Source organism: Leiobunum rupestre, chromosome 9 (genome assembly GCF_980474605.1).
Source record: "Leiobunum rupestre chromosome 9, qqLeiRupe1.1.hap1, whole genome shotgun sequence".
In the NCBI taxonomy this organism is placed as follows: Eukaryota; Metazoa; Arthropoda; class Arachnida; order Opiliones; family Sclerosomatidae; genus Leiobunum; species Leiobunum rupestre.
Genome location: NC_143392.1, coordinates 37,342,300 through 37,359,825, shown reverse-complemented (window position 1 = coordinate 37,359,825; position 17,526 = coordinate 37,342,300). Strand labels below are relative to the sequence as shown.

The 17,526-nt window shown below is 38.9% G+C and overlaps 3 protein-coding genes across 5 annotated transcripts in view; all 3 read left to right on the top strand.

Moving 5' to 3' along the window:
• Window positions 1-1,941, top strand: LOC149927345 (transcription factor A, mitochondrial-like). 3 transcript variants are annotated; one of them, XM_090159151.1, is made up of 6 exons: window positions 1-89; window positions 355-737; window positions 804-874; window positions 948-1,097; window positions 1,179-1,331; window positions 1,397-1,941. In XM_090159151.1, exons 1-6 carry the CDS (start codon window positions 28-30, stop codon window positions 1,706-1,708), a joined length of 1,131 nt encoding a protein of 376 aa, XP_090015277.1. In that variant the 5' UTR covers window positions 1-27; the 3' UTR covers window positions 1,709-1,941. The 3 variants fall into 3 exon arrangements, with proteins under 3 accessions (XP_090015277.1, XP_090015278.1, XP_090015279.1); XM_090159152.1 differs by having other exon boundaries at window positions 11-120; XM_090159153.1 differs by having other exon boundaries at window positions 12-124.
• Window positions 1,942-4,906: 2,965 nt separating this feature from the next.
• On the top strand, window positions 4,907-5,709 carry LOC149927344 (uncharacterized). Its single transcript, XM_090159219.1, has 3 exons — window positions 4,907-5,174; window positions 5,257-5,365; window positions 5,475-5,709. The coding sequence occupies exons 1-3, from the start codon at window positions 5,076-5,078 to the stop codon at window positions 5,699-5,701; spliced, it is 435 nt and encodes a 144-aa protein (XP_090015345.1). The 5' UTR covers window positions 4,907-5,075; the 3' UTR covers window positions 5,702-5,709.
• Window positions 5,710-8,384: 2,675 nt separating this feature from the next.
• The window catches only part of net (atonal bHLH transcription factor 8-like protein net), a 27,589-nt gene continuing 18,447 nt past the window's right edge, over window positions 8,385-17,526 (top strand). Inside the window, exons 1-2 of the mRNA XM_090158116.1 lie at window positions 8,385-8,420; window positions 8,731-10,175. Coding sequence (XP_090014242.1) covers window positions 8,763-10,175 — 1,413 coding nt within the window. The 5' untranslated portion in view covers window positions 8,385-8,420; window positions 8,731-8,762. The remainder of the gene's footprint in view (window positions 8,421-8,730; window positions 10,176-17,526) is intronic.

Sequence of the window (17,526 nt, the reverse complement as noted above, 5' to 3'; positions counted from 1 at the left end):
ACATTTAATTATTATTCGATTTTTAAAATGGCGGTGATGAGTTTTGGATTGCTGTGTGGAAAATCTTTGAGGAATATTTCAGCATTTCGGTAGGCTCTGATCTTCTGAAACGAAACACACGTTTGTAAACTTATTTGTAATTCTTTCGGTGTGTTCGTTTTTTTCTCGCATGCCGGAAATTTCGTTTCTAATCTGTATTATGAGGGACTAAACAAACCACTCTTGTATCTTCCTAGGCCTATTTTTTAAGCCTTCGTCGAGACTCCATTTTTGTCTACCTATTCTACTGTTTTCTAAACAACAGAGAGACTCAGTTCCTATCACTATTAAGGATTTACGAAATTTGTAATTTAGGAGATTACTACCAACACCTATGAATTTCAATCTCCAAGGGGTGTTAGACCAAGTGGGCTTCGCTTCTTGCTCTTCAAACTTCGCCAATAATCACAATCTCTTGAATTCATGCATCGGAGATCTGAACATCCCCAATCAGCACACTAATCTTAACATTGGTGGCTTGAATAACTTCAACCACGTGCCTCACAATGGACTTGATATTATTAACAACTCGGCTAGGGGAATAACCACCCAAGTACAGGCCCACAACTTTACCAAGGCTGCTACGACAGCGGTTAAAACTGAAATGCCAATGCCTGCTCCACCTCCTAAGAAACCTTTAACAGCCTATATGTTATACATGAAAGAAATGAGACCCGAAGTTGCAAAGCAAAATCCCAGTAAGGATTTTATTCTTTTTTTATGGAGTAAATTGAATGTTCCAATAACAAATTATTACGTTCTAGCATTAAAAGTAACGGATGTTGTGAAAAAGGTTGCGGAAATGTGGCAGACATTAGATGCCAGTGAAAAACAGGTAAATAATACTAACAATATTAGAATGTAATAATGATAAAAAAAATGTAAATATTTCTATTATTATTTGTTAGAAATATGTTGACCAGTTTAAACAAGACTTGGAACGGTTTAACAAAGTCAATGAAGCCTATCATAACAGCTTAACCAAAGAGCAAAAAATGGCATTAAGACAACAGAAAAATGATCGTAGAGAAAGATTAACTAAAAGGCGTCTCACGACGGTAAACAATTGTTTATTTTGAAAATAAAGTGACCTTTGCAGAATAAAATCTGAAACCACTTTCTTTTATTTTCTCCATCAGCAACTGAGGGAATTAGAAAAACCAAAAGGGCCAAGAAGTGCTTTTTCGCTATTTCTAATTTCACGACTTCCTAATAGAGGGGATTCTCCTATCACCGAATTCACGAAAGAAGCCTCAGAAATTTGGAAAAAACTGCCAGACGAAACGAAACAGGTAAAATGTTTTTGCCAGAAAATCTATTGAATTTAGAATTCTAAATGAAATGTGGAAAATTGCAGATATATTTCAATAACGCGAGGGAAGATAAGATACGCCACGAACGTGAAATGGCTGAATGGCGAGAGATGCTAGAACGGGAGGGCCATCATAATATCATTAAAGCCGTTTTCAAAGATGACAAAAGTAGCAGTGGCGGCGGAGGAGGAGGAGTAGGAGGTGGAGGTGGTGGTCACGGTCACGACGCCACGAAAAAGAATAAAGGCAAGAAGGCCAAGTATACGTATGGCAAGGAAGAAGACGAGGGTAGAGAGTACTTACAGATCTTGAAGTATCCTCCAGCCGGTGCTGTTGATATAAACACTTTCAAGTGAAGAGAATTTGCGGCTAGCAGTTCTTCTTCACCGTTTTTAGAGTTACGATAAACCGATAATATTTTGTATGATGATATTTTTTGTTTCTTTGGCTGTTGAAAACCCACCCACAACAATTTATTGTTAACTTTTACATTATTTTTTTGTTTCATTGTGTAAAAATCCATGTGCCAGTATTGTAAGTAGGCTGTACATTGTATTGGAAAATAAATTGTCATTTTTTTTTTCCTTTACATTTTCATTTATTGAATCCTCATTTTAATTCATGGGCTGTTTACGCGTGAGAGTAAGTCTGTAACATTGTCTCCATAAATTTATCTCTTTGGGAAATATTTTATTGACAACTGTAAGCTTTTGCAGCGACTTTATCAATAATAATTTCATTTAAGTATTTTTCATTTAAATGCAGGGTTCCTACAGGACCTGGAAAACCTGAAAATGTCGGGGAATTTAAAAAATTTTCCAAATGGTCAGTGAATAGTGGGAATTTTTAAATTGGTCAGTGAATAGTGGGAATTTTAAAATGGTCCAAACAAATAAGGGAATTTTAAATTATCCAAAAAAAAATCAGGCAAATAAATTTTTGAAAGATGTATTAAAAATGCATAATCAATATTTTCAAGATTTTACCCTAAAACATTCATTTATTCTAAAAAAAATGGTCCGGGGAAATTTGGCATTTTTTACTAATTGTCATACATTAAATTTTCTATTTATAGTTTTCATTTTTGTATTCAGAATTTGTGGGGTACACAGCTGAGCTATGCACTCCTTGAGGTGTGTGCAAAAAAATATGTTGCAGGTGTGACTACAACATCTTCTAGTGTCATGACCCAGTAGAACAATTTCCATTCATTATTAGAGCTATGGATTTTATTTCATAAATAAATGAAATTATTTAATTTGGAATATAAATAATAATAATAATCAGCTAGGCTAATACCCAAGGCACCAAATTAGGTCTAAGTGATCAAGCGACTTTTGAAGCCATTAATTCCGGTGGCCGGGTTACAATGCGTAGGAGGGTGGTGGAAAGCTCTTCCCTCATATTTTCATTCCTGCATGATATGCGAAGTACACCTGGTAAAACCGAGGGGGCGTATTTAGGCGTTCAACCCAATATGGATCGAGGGGGTGCAAAACGTAACAATTCTTTTAAAGGGAGTTTGAACTAAAAATCAACCGCTAACATGTACTACAGTTTGTTCTTAACGTAACTAGCGCCACTCATCCCTAGCTTCTATTAAATCTGGTGGGATAAATGTCAAATTCATTGATCTACCATAAACATGGGATTCCATACTCACGACGTCAGTTTAACCAGTAACTCAAGGGAAAGGGGGTGCAAAAGTGGCTTTCAGTCAAAAAAGGGGGTGTACAGTTTAAACCCCACCCGAAATGAAATCCTGGATACACCGTCGAATAGTACAGAAAAATGTTTTAGAAATCTTGAAATCCCGACGTAAATCAAACGCAATATCTGGAAATCGCGGGCGAATATAGCTATCGCTACGCCCTCTTTCGGTTGCCATCGAAAACTAGATATCGTATTAGCAGACGCTATTAAGTTATTATGGATGAAACAGCAGCTATAAAAGGTTAATATTAGCATTTTATTATAATTTTACACGGTTTTGTGTTTTCTCCTATGGTAACGACTACGACGCCCATCAGATTTAGGCATTTTTCTCTAATTTGAAACTAGCAGACGCTAGATCAGACGTGCTACCTCGGAAGAGCGTGGCGCCGCAACGCCACCTATAGACTAGAATAGAAAACCGTAAATTATCACGAATATCACATCGAGATTCAAAATCTTGTATACAATATTTGTGAATTGCCGACCCCAAGACCACGAGTAAAACTAAGGTCGTACATTCTTAACCTTGGCCTTGGGATTTAATTTAACCAGTACCAACTACCAGGTGAGTAAGGCGCGTTCGAAGTAACGTTTCACTGCCCTTTTTACAAACTTTAACACCAGCGTATGAAGGAGTGTTCGCGATTTATTCAGGTGCTTGGGCCCCCAAATAGCGTTCTCTCTTTCTCTTACGAGACAATACAAGCTGCGTTTCTCGCTCACATTGCCGTTTCTCTCGGGCCAAATGCCTCTCTTTTCAGAAGCCTGTAGAGAGAAAAATTACATTTTATGTTTGGGGTAAAATTCCTGCTATTCTTTTGACGGTTTGTATATAAATTCTTCGAGCGAGTCGCACCTGACCCGGCGCGTTCTTTTTGCTGGAACGAGTAACAAACCGGCTTTATCCTGTCAAGGTACTAACCGACAACGTGGTCAAAGGCGTGGATCCCCGGCGTTCTACGCTATCTCAGAGGGGAAGATTCTCGAGGGGTGTTTTCCTCGTGTATGGGTGAAAACGCGGGGATAAAAGGCGGACCGCCGAAGGTCTTTTTATCATCTCAACCCGGGAGCCCCACCTGTGCCAAACTGCCGCTCCCCCGATTTCTTTCTCTTCCGAATCGAAGAGATAAAGCGGATGCGGATTATTCTTACCTTTATTTACGCGTCTTCAATATTATCGGAAATCAAACGAAAAAGTTCGATCTATTCTCGAGAAAGTTTGTTCGTTCTTGAAGTCGTTATCGCGTACGTTAAAAGGTTTTTCTATAAATTAACGTGGTCTTATTGTTTACTGTTTTTTTACTCACTTCTACCTAGGAACAACAAACGCAGCATCCCACACAAGGAGAACGCAACCCGTCAACGGTTGTGCATTTTCTCGCGTACAGTTTTCATTGGTTAGACGCTTTAGCGCCTGCTGCCGTCGGGTGGGGAAAATTCGGAAATTGTCTTGAACGCATAATTATTAGTATTAAATCATGAAGAAAGTAAATGAACCGAAGTTATCAGACTGAGTTATCGGAGGCGTTTTCCTTGAAATACCCGGAAATACCTAGACACTATATATATGCAACATTTCATCAAAATCTGAGATGGTCAGGTTTCTGAGTGTGTTGATTTCACATGGAATGCCCGGGCCTTTCCGGAATACATTCAGCGTAAAGGCTCGTCCAATGAAATTTGTACACAACACTGCGTTTGCGTGTTTAAAGACTAGCTGCGTTTTCCTTGTGTTTGTTGCTCCTATAGCTTCTACAATGCTTCCTCGGCTCTCCCACTAAAGAGAGCTAGTGATTTCGTCCATAGGTTTGACTGCACAATTTCAACAACAAGCTGGAACAAAAGGAAAGGTCTAAGGATAACCGCGCTTCCCATGCTTTTGAAATGAGTAGGCGAAACCATCCCGTTGAATTCGGGATGTAGTAAAAACCAGAAAAACGACCCTTTCCCCCCAAAAAAAATCATTTCTAGGAAGCGACGAAATTCTTTTTTGTCGTTGTTGTAAAGATGTTCTTTTTCAGTCCCTTGAAGCGGTCCATCTGGGACCTACAGCAGACCTATTTAGGGGATTTCGATACGTGTCTCCACTTGCCACAAAAAGTCAAGGTGTGTCCATTTTCCCTTTCACCGAACCTCCGAAAAATCGTTCTATTGTAATCAGTAACATTTGATGTTAATACCCTTGCAGTCTCTCCATCACTCAAAGTGTCTCCAGTATTTCCAGGAAAAAGATGGCTTATCCGATGGTTACCATCACGTTACAACAGTATCCGACAGCGTGCAAAAGTTTCGGCAGGGTAGGTGTACGTGGAAAATATTCCTTCGGCGAGGTCACGCGCTAAGCCTAATCGGAAAAATATTCTAAAGAAGAGGGCACTTAAATTCGCCCACGCGATATTTCATTAGCGCTGGGTTTCGTTTTCGACTTGGACACCTGTGTCGACGCTTGGCCGCGTGCAATATCCGAAGAGCGAGAGGAGTCCAATCTCTCGGTGGCCAGGTGCACCCGCCTCCGTCAAATATTCTGCCCCCCTCTCCGCGGGATCTCTTATCAAGCCTCCTTCCTCCATTGGCCTCCTAGATTCCGCTTTCAGAAAAGTTATCTTCTTTTAGCCAACACCCGTTGTTCGTAGCGACTCAGTTCACACCAAAATTAGATACGATAAATGTTTGCTATTATAATTTCGTTGCGTTTTGACCAGATGTGTAATTATTAATATAGTCCTCAAATGGGATAGAAAATAATAATTGGCTGTCTGATTGCCGTTAATGCCTTAGTTTATCGGCATTTCTACGTGTTGTAAATTTTAACTGCATTCTACAAGTTTTTAGTAAATTTGAAATGTTTGACAGAACTTTGCAATAAACTGATTTTTCCAGCTTTGCAATATTCTTTGACCACTATTGAAAAAACAGTGCACATTTTGAGTGAATTGACGTCTAACTTTAATAAATATAAAGTTTATCTGATAAATATTTGATATATAATATTATAACTTCAAAATTAGGCTTAGAAATATTACAGGGTTGCCACAATATTCTCAGATTCAAATTCCCTGTTTTCCCTGACCATTTTAAGTTATTCTCCCTGACGTTTAAGGCCAAAAATAGTCAATTTTTAACTTTTTCATTTATCAGAAGTTAATAAATTTTAATTTAATCAACGTATATTTCAGTTCAAGGATCTAAATAATAATAACAGAATTTGCCATAGATCTAGAGTAAAATTACTTTAAAAAAGTGTCAAGATTAAACTCAATTCCCTGATTTTTTACAAATTCTTAAAATTCCCTGACCTTTCCCTAACTTTTTACAAATTCTTAAAAATCCCTGACCTTTCCCTAACATTTTACAAATTCTTAAAAATCCCTGACCTTTCCCTAACTTTTTACAAAGTCATACAATTCCCTGACCTTTCCCTAACTTTTTACAAATTCTTAAAAATCCCTGACCTTTCCCTAACTTTTTACAAATTCTTAAAATTCTCTGACTTTTTAGGCCCATTTTTAAATTCCCCGACTTTTCCCTGACGTATGGCAATCCTGTATTAACAATATTTATTTTTACCGCAGAAAATTTTACAATTATTTAATATAATTGTTAGAATTGATAAAATTACACGATTAAACATAAAATTCTTGTTGCGAAGCGAACTAGACGGTTTTAAACTGGGTACACCCATCGCGTCAGTAATTCCTTCGCGACGTTACACCCCCTCCAGCAATTCCCTTTCCTTATGTCTTCGGATCTCCCTTCTTCGCCTTTCGATAATATTTTTATTTTTCTCGCTCGGTCGGCTCTCTCTGACGTGATTCTCCGTAACCCCCTCCCCCCCCCCCTCCTGCTTCGGCGCCAACGAAAACGAAGAGAAGTTGCATGTTTCTAATCTCCGGGTCAACCCCGGAGTTCGACCATCGGCGGCTGCATCATGATGCCGCCGCTAGAGAAGCAAAAAGATGAATCCTCAGTCCTAGAGTTATAGGCTGATTTCGATGGATGGTTCAACCCGAAGCCGTAGAGACAAGTCCGGTTTCCAACGCTTTCAAGATAAGCTGGATACGCCCTACGACAAAATCTGTAAAAGTCCCCCTTAAAGGCTACATTTATAATCTTGATGAGGGAGCTATAGTTGATAACTATTAAATGTTGTTTATTATTTACGAAATAATACAGTACAAACGAAATCGAGTAATTTAACTTGAGGTATGGAGCTGTTGGCATGCGGGTCGGGCTACCACCCTCCTACGCATTGTAACCCGGCCACCTGAATTAATGGCTTTAAAAGTCGCTGGATGACTTAGGCTATAAGGTGGTGCCTTTGGTATTAGCATAGCTGATTATTATTATTATTTTATTATTAAAACGGTGTTTCTTTATCTAAAACTAATTTTTATTTGAGGTCAAAATCCCGTATAGCTGCACAGAAAAATGATTTTAGAAATCTTTAATTCAACTTGAAAATCACGAAATCTGGCCCAAAATCAGTTCTAAAATCTTGAAATCAGTCTAAAAAGCAGATGTCCTGTACTCAACAATGATAAAGGTACAGACTCTAAAGGTATGGGCTTGCACACCGATTACGCGGAGTGACTTGCCCCTCGGCCGAAATCACTTTGAGGTTCAAAATCCCGTACCAAAAATTGTCCAAACCAAAGAGTTTCAATTAAGAAATAAAAAGGCGAATCTTTAACCCATGTCGCGATAAAACCGACCGAAATCGTAACCTGAAGTAGAAAAATGTCGTACGATCGATTGGTTTTGCATATTGATTTTTATCAATAAGGTTTTTACGTCTCGTCCGTCCCTCCCGGCGTTTTCATCGTTGAGTTAAAAGTCGCCCGCCCCCAAAAAAAGGGGAGCATAACAGGGTAGGGCGCCATCTCTCCGTTTTCATCCCGCCCCTTGTTCTTCGCTTTCCCTCTCGTCGCGGCCCCCGCAAAAATATTCTTCTCTTCCTTCTTTATGGTCCTTTTCTTCCGTACAGGGGCCCGCCCCCCTCTGGCCCGGAGCGCGTCGACTTCGGGAGCCGCAGGTTGTCAGCTGGGCCGGTCGTGAGCCGCTTTAACATCTGGGAAAGAGAGAGGGGGGGGGGGGGGATGGGAAGGAACGTTGCCATGGCGACCGGGCAGTCGGTGAATCTCCACTTTTGCGCCCCGAGGAGTGCGTGCTTTCGGTCGCGGAGAGCAACCCAGTCACTGCCGCCTCAGATGCCCATCGCTGCTCAAGATCCCCCGTTTCGTCTCCTCCTCCGCGTTACGTCGGGTATTGCCAATTTATAAATCATTTCGTTTGTATTTATAATTAATTTCGGATTAAGTAATAATTAGAAGCCGTCAGGAGTAGAGATTTTTGGTAAGACTAGATTTTTTCATACGGTTTATTTGTTTGGAAGTTGATTGTAACGGGTTTTTAAATTAATAACTGCCGCGTTTAACGAAATTTGCCTTTGAAAATTCGTCAAAGTGATAATTAATAAGTTTTAATTCTTTTTGAGATTTTGGTTCAATTTTAATCGTTATATTTAAATTATTATTAAACATTTATTTTGGTATTTTTGACGTATATATTGCAATCAACTTCGAAATTTAAAAATTTATTTCTATGACGAATTAGAATAGAATATCGATTTCGTAGTAACTCGAGATGATTGTTCATCAAACAGGTGCAACCGTCAGTGAACGATGCGTTAAGTAAATGGATTACACCTGCCCGAATTTCTCTCTGGCGAAGGACCACAGTTCCTTCGAAATGACGACCAAAAACGAGGAAATGGACGATCCATACAGCGACGATAACGGGTTGATGAACGGAACTCGACCTGAAACCGACGACCTGTCGCCCAATACCAACAGCGGTGGTGCCTTGGGCTCGACTAGTTCCGGTGGTAGGCGGAATAAACGGAAGTCGGCGGCGCCCAAGCGTCGCGGAGATGTCCTCCGAATGAAGAGGTATCAATGGCTCAGCGACGAAGAGAGCGTCAGCGAACCGGAAGTGTTCGTCGAGCCCGTCAACGTGAGCGGAAATAACGCGCCCTCGTGTACCGACGAGGGCGACCGCCCCAGTAGCAGCGACAGTGGCTGCCATTCTTTCGATGGCACGCAGGTATTGTTGGCCACACCTTCGATTCCGCGGGGAGCCGCTATTAAAGTTTTGGCTAATTGTAAACTTAAGGCTTCCTCGCTTCCGAACACGTCCGTTCTGGCTCAAACGTCGTCCTTGGTCCGGGACAAAGAGGTCAAAATTGGCGCCGATAACGAACCCATGGACTTGATAACCAGGACTCGTAAGAATAGTGTCGGACAGAATGGTAAACCCCGCGATAGCGTCATCCGAATCCCTACCAAAAAATCCAAGATCAAAACCGAACAACCGGAATTGATCAACAAAAAGTGGTGCTCCAATCACTCGCCCGAAATTCCGCGTTTAACGACTTTGGGCCTTAACAATCGCTCGTCGAACTCTTCAACGACTAACAGACTTCTGGCGGAAACGCGATCGGGCTCGACGACCGACCCGCCGTTACCGTTCGATCTACGGACGATAGGCCTAGTTCCGCCATTATCCAAACAATCCGAGTCGAGTAACGGATCGTTATCGAACGACGCCAAGTCCAAGCCCGTTGGCGTCAGATCTAGAATCGTAGAAAGGTTCAAGGACGTTCCCACGAACAATTCTCAACAGGTTCCGAACCGCGATAACGAACCCAGTGCCAATTGCCCGACCCAAGCGGGGTCCAGTTCAGTGTCGAGCTACGCGGACGACTCTTCGCAACGGACGTCGGCAGGCGGACAACCCAGGAGCTACTACAAGAGTATGAGCCGGCAACGGCGCATCGAAGCCAACGCCAGAGAGCGCACCCGGGTGCACACTATCAGCGCGGCCTTCGAGAACTTGCGGCGCGCGGTACCGGCCTACGCCGACAGTCAAAAACTTTCCAAACTCGCCGTGTTAAAAATCGCCAGCTCCTACATCCTAGCGTTGGCCTGCTTAAACGAGATGGACTACAGCGAGGAACAACGCCAGCCTACCTTGGCCGAGTGCGTCGAGCTGTGCACCCAGACCATTCAGTCGGAAGGCAAAGCCAGGCGCCGGGGATCGACCCATAAGGTAACAACCCGAACCCTTCCCCCGCTTTTTAAGCTGGTTTCACACTCGACGGAAAATTAGCAGCGTAAAGTTGAACGTTAGCCGTATATCGAATGGGAATAAATTTTCAGCTCGGCGTTTATTATCGTCTTTCCGGCATATTTTCCGTCGAGTGTGAAACCAGCTTAAGCCCACCGTTAAAGTCCTTTGACGTTTTTTCGAGTCTTCCCCAAGGATATACCTTTCTTTCTCTTTATTTCATTATAAACGCACCCATCACGATTTTCGCGTTATTTCTGACAAAGAGAGATTTCGCTAGTCTCGTCCTCGACGGCGCTGGCTGCTTTGGGGTCACGGACGAGTTTATACGCTTCATTTTGCAATAAGAAACCTTTTTATTTCAACCGACGCTAAAATATCGTTTCGTAATCGGCTTTGTGGCATCTGAAAATGAAACCAAGATAAATATTGCTTTCGATGAAAAATATTTGGCGTTCGGTTGGAGAGGGGGTAATATTTTTGTTTTAACTAGTTTCAATACGTTATATGTTTTGTAATTTATGAAAGGATCTCTATTTCCGAATGTAGTTAGTACCGGTTTAGGTTCCTGTTTGGTTTATATTTCAAGATTATGATCCATCTAAGATTATTTTTATTATGCCCCCCCCCCCTCTATTTCGTTTACGGAGCGTTACCATACGCGTTTTATATTAATTTAGTAAATACTAGATTCATTTCCCCCTCTATTTCGTTTACGAAGCGTTACCATACGCGTTTTATATTAATTTAGTAAATACTAGATTCATTTCCCCCTCTATTTCGTTTACGGAGCGTTACCATACGCGTTTTATATTAATTTAGTAAATACTAGATTCATTTCCCCCTCTATTTCGTTTACGAAGCGTTACCATACGCGTTTTATATTAATTTAGTAAATACTAGATTCATTTCCCCCTCTATTTCGTTTACGGAGCGTTACCATACGCGTTTTATATTAATTTAGTAAATACTAGATTCATTTTTAAAATTTATTTTATTTTAAGCAAAGAATGTATTAATAATTTTCATTTTTATGGTATAATTTGTCTAACAATGCATATTTGTGAAATCGAAAATTTTACAACTTTATATAATACTAACAAGGAGACTACCCGAGGTGTTTATCACCGATTTTGTTGAAATTCGGAAGTTAGGTAGACTTTATGGTAGAATGAAAATTGCCATAGGGAAAAGTTGCAATGGGCTTTAGTTTTCCCGTGGCAACCGAAAATGTTTTTGATCTCCCAAAACAAAAAAATCTCTATTTAAAAAAGCATGGGATTTTCGCGTTTTCACAAGGTACTTACTTACTTACTTAAAAAAAAATGTAAAATTGAAATTTAAAAAATTTACCCAAAAAGATGAATTTGACCTATTTTGGGTAAAATTGATCAAGGATTTTGCGTAAAATTGATCAATTTTGGTTAAATTAACAAAATTTGGGTAACCGAGAAAATCCCATGTTTTTTAAATGTCGAGGTGAAAAACATTTTCGGTTGCCATGGGGAAACTAAAGCCCATTGCAACTTTTCCCTTTGGCAATTTTCATACTACCATAAGGTCTACCTAACCCCCGATTAACAACAAAATCGGTGATAACCACCTCGGGTAGTCTTTTGTAAGAATGGTTCGATTTCATAGTATCAAAAGTATATAAAATATATTTTACGTAAGAAGTATACATCTAAGTCATAAAAATGGAACACGTACCTCTAACTGTAAACTCCTTTCTGTTGAAATATCAAAGCAGTTCGGTATTCCATTTGTTTCCGAAAAGTGACGACTTCCAACGCGATTGAGGCACACGCCGGTGACGCTTTCCCTCCCCCCCTCTTGTGCTGGGGGGAATTCGGCTATGCCAACCGCGGATCGTCTTACCATAGTCATTCTCCCTACAGTAAAAACACCGGGTTGCCACACGTCAGCGAATTTAAAAATGGACCTAAAAATTCAGGGAATAGGCGATATAATAAAGTAACGTGGCCTTCTTGTTTTGATGGGAAAGGCCACTTTCCACCATGCTTCCATTAGCTTTCCCACCAAAGAGCCTATGAATTCATCAGTAGGCTTTAACTGTACTATTCAGTTATCCCATTTTAACAAGTTGGGCAAGCATATCTGACTTTATAATATCGCCTATTTAAAAATGGAACTAAAAAGTCAGGGAATTTTAAGAATTTGTAAAAAGTCAGGGAATTCAATTTTATCTTGACACTTTTTGAAGGTAATTTTAGTCTAGATCTTTGACAAATTCTACGACTATCATTTATTTCCTTGAAAGTTTGGCTAATTTTTTCCACATTGCTATAAAAATTAATGAAGTATAAGTCCATTTAAATTTAACGTGTAATAAAAGTAAAATATAAAATACAAATTTTGGCCTTAAAAAGTCAGGGTAAATCTCTTAAAATGGTTAGGGAATAGTCAGGTATTTTGAATCTGAAAATTTTGTGGCAACCCTGAATAAAGGGGCATATACTAATTTTCGCAAGCAAACTCTTTTTTCAAACTTTTCCCTATTATTGGTGTTTTCAATTATATATACCTCAGGTATCATAGTTTGCAAAAATATACTATTTTGCTCAAGGTTTTTGCAAACTATGATATCTGAGGTATATATAATTTAAAATATCAATAATAGGGAAAAGTTAAGATAAAATCGGATAGTGTAAACTTACAAGGGGAGGTGTTTATTGCCGACTTTGTTAAAAGTCGGACGTAATGTAGACCTATATGAGATATGAAATTTCCTAAAAGGAGACGTTGCACTACCCATTCGATTTGCCATGGCAACCGAAAATGTTTTTGACCACTTATAACAAAAATAAAATCCATTAAAAAAAGCATGGGATTTTCTCGGTTACGAATTTTTTAAAAATTTGAAAATCACTAAATGGGTAATTTGAACCACATTTAGGTAAATTTCATCAAGTTTGGGTAAATTGGAAAATGTTTGGGTAAAATAAGGAAAAAAAAATATTTTTGTTTTAGTGTTCAAAAACATTTTCGATTGCCATGGCAAATCGAATGGGTAGTGCAACGTCTCCTTTTAGGAAATTTAATATCTCATATGAACAAAATCGGCAATAAACACTTCGGGTACTCTCCTTGTTAGCTGAAGTCCTTACGATTGTGGTTTTAATTTGGCTCAAGTTTAGAATTTATTTATCTAAAAAGGTCTAAAAAATAAATCCAATGTACTTTTTGTTTTGACTTTAATTACGAGTAATTTAAAGAATAATTTATAATAAATTTTAAAATAAGTAAACACCAATTTTTATTTTCTCACGGAAAAGCCCGAGAGCGTAGGCATCCAGGATATTGAATAACAAAGTCTCCATCTTGGGGGATACGTGAACCGAATTCCCAAAGCTCTCCTGTCGAATTTTGGGGAGTGTATTTTGGGTTAATAAACTAATTAATGGCGGGGTGGGGAGACTAGAAATTACATCGCCGTACGTGTCGGAGGGGGGGCTAATGACGAAATTTCTAGGAGAGGGGCTTGAAACGGGCGAATTTAGAGGGGGATGTGAACGCTTTTAAATCTGGTTTAACTCCATTTACTGGTTTAAAAAAAGTAACTCTTCAATTGTATTGTTTGATTTAGCCTACGCCCAGATTTGCACAAAAGAATTACCTGGTTGTCATACGACAGTTTAATCCAAAATAGATTTTACCCTACCCCCGTCTTTTCTTCCGTTGTCAGCTAAACCGCTTCTTAAAATTGTAAAGAATCTCGGTAGGAAATATCCGGTTCGCAGCCCCGTTGAAGAGTTTTCCCAATCAATTTGAAGGCTTTTTATTATTAAAAGTCTTGTCTCGACTTTTTTCGGTGTTTGGCCCCTCTCGAAGGACCCCCTCTCCTGACTTAAAACACGAGCGCGCCCCGTAGGATCCTTGATTCACTCTCGAATCGTTTTTGGCGATCCCAGGCGCCTACCTGACTCTTCAAATATGTTCCCCCTCCACCCCGTCATTCCTTCTCTCACGTTAAAAAACCACCTGTTCGTGTTGGCAACCTGCTCCCAAAGAGAGGAAAATTTATCTTTTAAGGTTGGCGATCTCGCAGACTTATGGGTGGCCTACCCAAACGTCTTCTTCGCTTCGTGATGTAATCAAGTTGTACCGGTGAATATAGTTATCCCTGAAACCTGGTTTTAATTATTTTATTCGCGAACGTGAATTAGACGTAAAATGTTTTAAAAGTGCTTAAAACGTTGCTAAAGTTTTTTTTAAATGATAGACCTACATTTTTGGTATTGGGTTTATCGGTTATGGAAAACGTTATGTCGACATGCAAGTACTCTAAATAGATATTAATTTATTTGGATTTCCGTGACTTAATTCGGTAAATGACCCATTTGATTTATATTAAGATTAAAGACATTTGATTTTTAAAAAATCGTATAATATTACCCCAATGGATTTATGAACATGTACGAAATAGTTCTTATATCTATGCCAATTCAAAGCAAACCAAATAACAAATAGTAATTTTACTTAAGATTAATTTAGATCAAGGGAAAATAAATAAAAATTAATGTGATTTGAAACTGTTTTAATTTAAATTATTTGTAATAACTTTCGTTGTGAATTTAAACCGTTTTTATGTCTAACTGTTAATTTTATCCTAATTTGACCTTCACAAGTAAAAATTATTATTAAATATGAAACAGAAGCAAAAATTATTTAAAATTTAATAAAATAACAATATTTTAAATAACAACATCAATTTAAATCAAATAAGTCAATGTTTTAGTTAAAACATTTAATTAAATAAACAGCAGTGTCGACGAATTTCTTAAGATAATCACACGCTTCAAGAAATAAAATATCAACAAGATAGCGTCTAATCAAAATTTAATTTACAATTTAATAAAAGTTAATATACAAATTCAATGAAAAATAATATACAAATTCAAATAAAAATGATATACAAATTCAATGAAAAATAATATACAAATTCAAATAAAAATGATATACAAATTCAAATAAAAATGATATACAAATTCAATGAAAAATAATATACAAATTCAAATAAAAATGATATACAAATTCAATTAAAAATAATATACAAATTCAAATAAAAATAATATACTAATTTAATTAATAATAATATACAAATTAAATTAAAAATAATATACAAATTAAATTAAAAATAATATACAAATTCAAATAAAAATGATATACAAATTCAATTAAAAATAATATACAAATTCAAATAAAAATGATATACAAATTCAATTAAAATAAATGTACAATATAATAATTGTAAATACTGCTATCAGTATTGAAATTTATCCACCTATGGAACAGGTTGTAGAAAATATCGTTTTCTTTACGCGAATTTCAACCCGCGTGTTAGGTGATATTCGGCCCGGTCCATAACACAAATAGTGGATTGCAAGGTGCTCGCTTCCCCCTTTCCAAAACATCTGGGAGAAGGAACAGGTTTTAGTCGGTGATTGTCCGCTATAGAGGAGATACCTGCCTCTCTCTATACCTGTTTAACGGGCGTCAACGCTTTCAAGTTGCCTCTATTTATAATCAAAGTCTTCCTTTCGAACAGGTATTCGAAGATCCCCCTCAAAAATGGCCCGGGCACATCTCCCGCTGCGGGCGCCTTAATCTACCTGGCGCCGTTCTTTACACGCGAAAAGTACACGACAATCCGTGATTTCTCGCGATAAAATGAGAATTGGATAAAGCGATGCTGATACAACTAAAAAGTGGAAAATCCATAAATGTTGTAATCTTAAATCATATTGAAATACTTGAATTTAAAGGGAATATAAGTCTTTTTTAAGGTTTTTTTTATGTTTTTTATGTTAAGAATTTTGGCGGGAAATCACTAACTAGCGCCAAAAATATCTGAAGCCATAGGAGGGAGCGGGAAATGGTCGAAGTGTTGGTGTTCCACACCAAAAAACATCAGGTTATATTTCCTTAGAGGGTAAATAGATTAAATGTATTGGAAAATTTTATAAATTTGTCTTGACGATATTTTAGCGTTGTTTCCAAATCCAAATCATACTCGTATCTCATTGAAAATAGTGATAAAATACGCGAATATGTAGAATAGTAGGTAGAATAAAAAGCGCTTAGCGTGAACTCCACTTTAAACGTAAAAAGAGGTCAAATATTGAAGAACTTTTGTCGAAAAAAGAAACGTAGCAAAAAGGTTCGAAGCAGTGGGCGTGCAAACACCTGCAGCGAGCTTGGCTGGCAAAAATAATAAATAGAAAATAAATTCCACATTACGTAAACCACGGGCACTATACACGATTGATATTGGAATAAAAATAGCCCATATTAATACTCTCCAGGGAGAGTGGATAATCCGACCTTTGGCGCATTCGGAACCAGGGGGGCCTACGACCTCTACAAGTAAAAAATAAAATATTAAAGCGGGAATTATTAAAAGACTTTTTCTTGTTGAGAGAAATTCCAGGCGCCACCCGCAATTCCGTATCTTATAGGTTCAACGTTGGCAGCCGTTCCGAAAGTTACGTACGCTAGCGTTCCGGAATTTGTAGAGGGCGTCTATTGAAAGACGCACGCTGCGAAGCGGGCCATCTGGAATTCCCAGTTGTTCTCCAAAGTTAGGCCCGAGCAACGAAGCCGCAGTTCACCTAATAGCGAAGTCAAAGGCTAATTGAGCCGGTCTACGTTTAGCGACGGACTGTCGGCTGAGTGGGGAGTTCCGCGATATGTCTAGCCCCTTTCGTTAGCTACCCCCGTTGTGTTTTTTTTTACTGAACTGGGAGACGTAATAAGTAACGTATAAAGTGGGGAACACGTATTTTCGTCCCAACATTCCACCCACTATGGTGTTTTTCCCCCCATCGCTGTAAAACCACCGGCTTCGGTATTCTTTACTTTTGGCGTGGTTCAATCGGTATGAAACGCGCCTCTCGCGGCGCTATGAAATCTCGCCCACACTGTTATTACGTGGCACTTGTCTCCTTCGCGAAGGGGCTGCGTTGTTCTACGAAGGGGCTGCGATCTTTCAAAAGTACGAGAAGCCATCTGGTAGGATTCCCCCCTCCTTCAACAACCATCAGCATTCACCACCAGTTATGGGCGTTTTTGCGTCCTGAGACGCTCAGCTCACGCACCCATCGCGCTCGATCATTTGAAGAGGTAAAGGCGGCTGCACACGTGAGACGCGAAATTAAAAATATCCTAGTTTCGCTCACACTTCGCTTGCTCGTGCAAGAGCTTGGCTTTTGAAACGACGAATGCGTGCGCGCTCATTGTGTGCACCCGCCTTGGTTGCCTGTTCCTTTTCTTACGCGCGAAATTGACGCTCCTCATTTGAGAGGCGAAACCG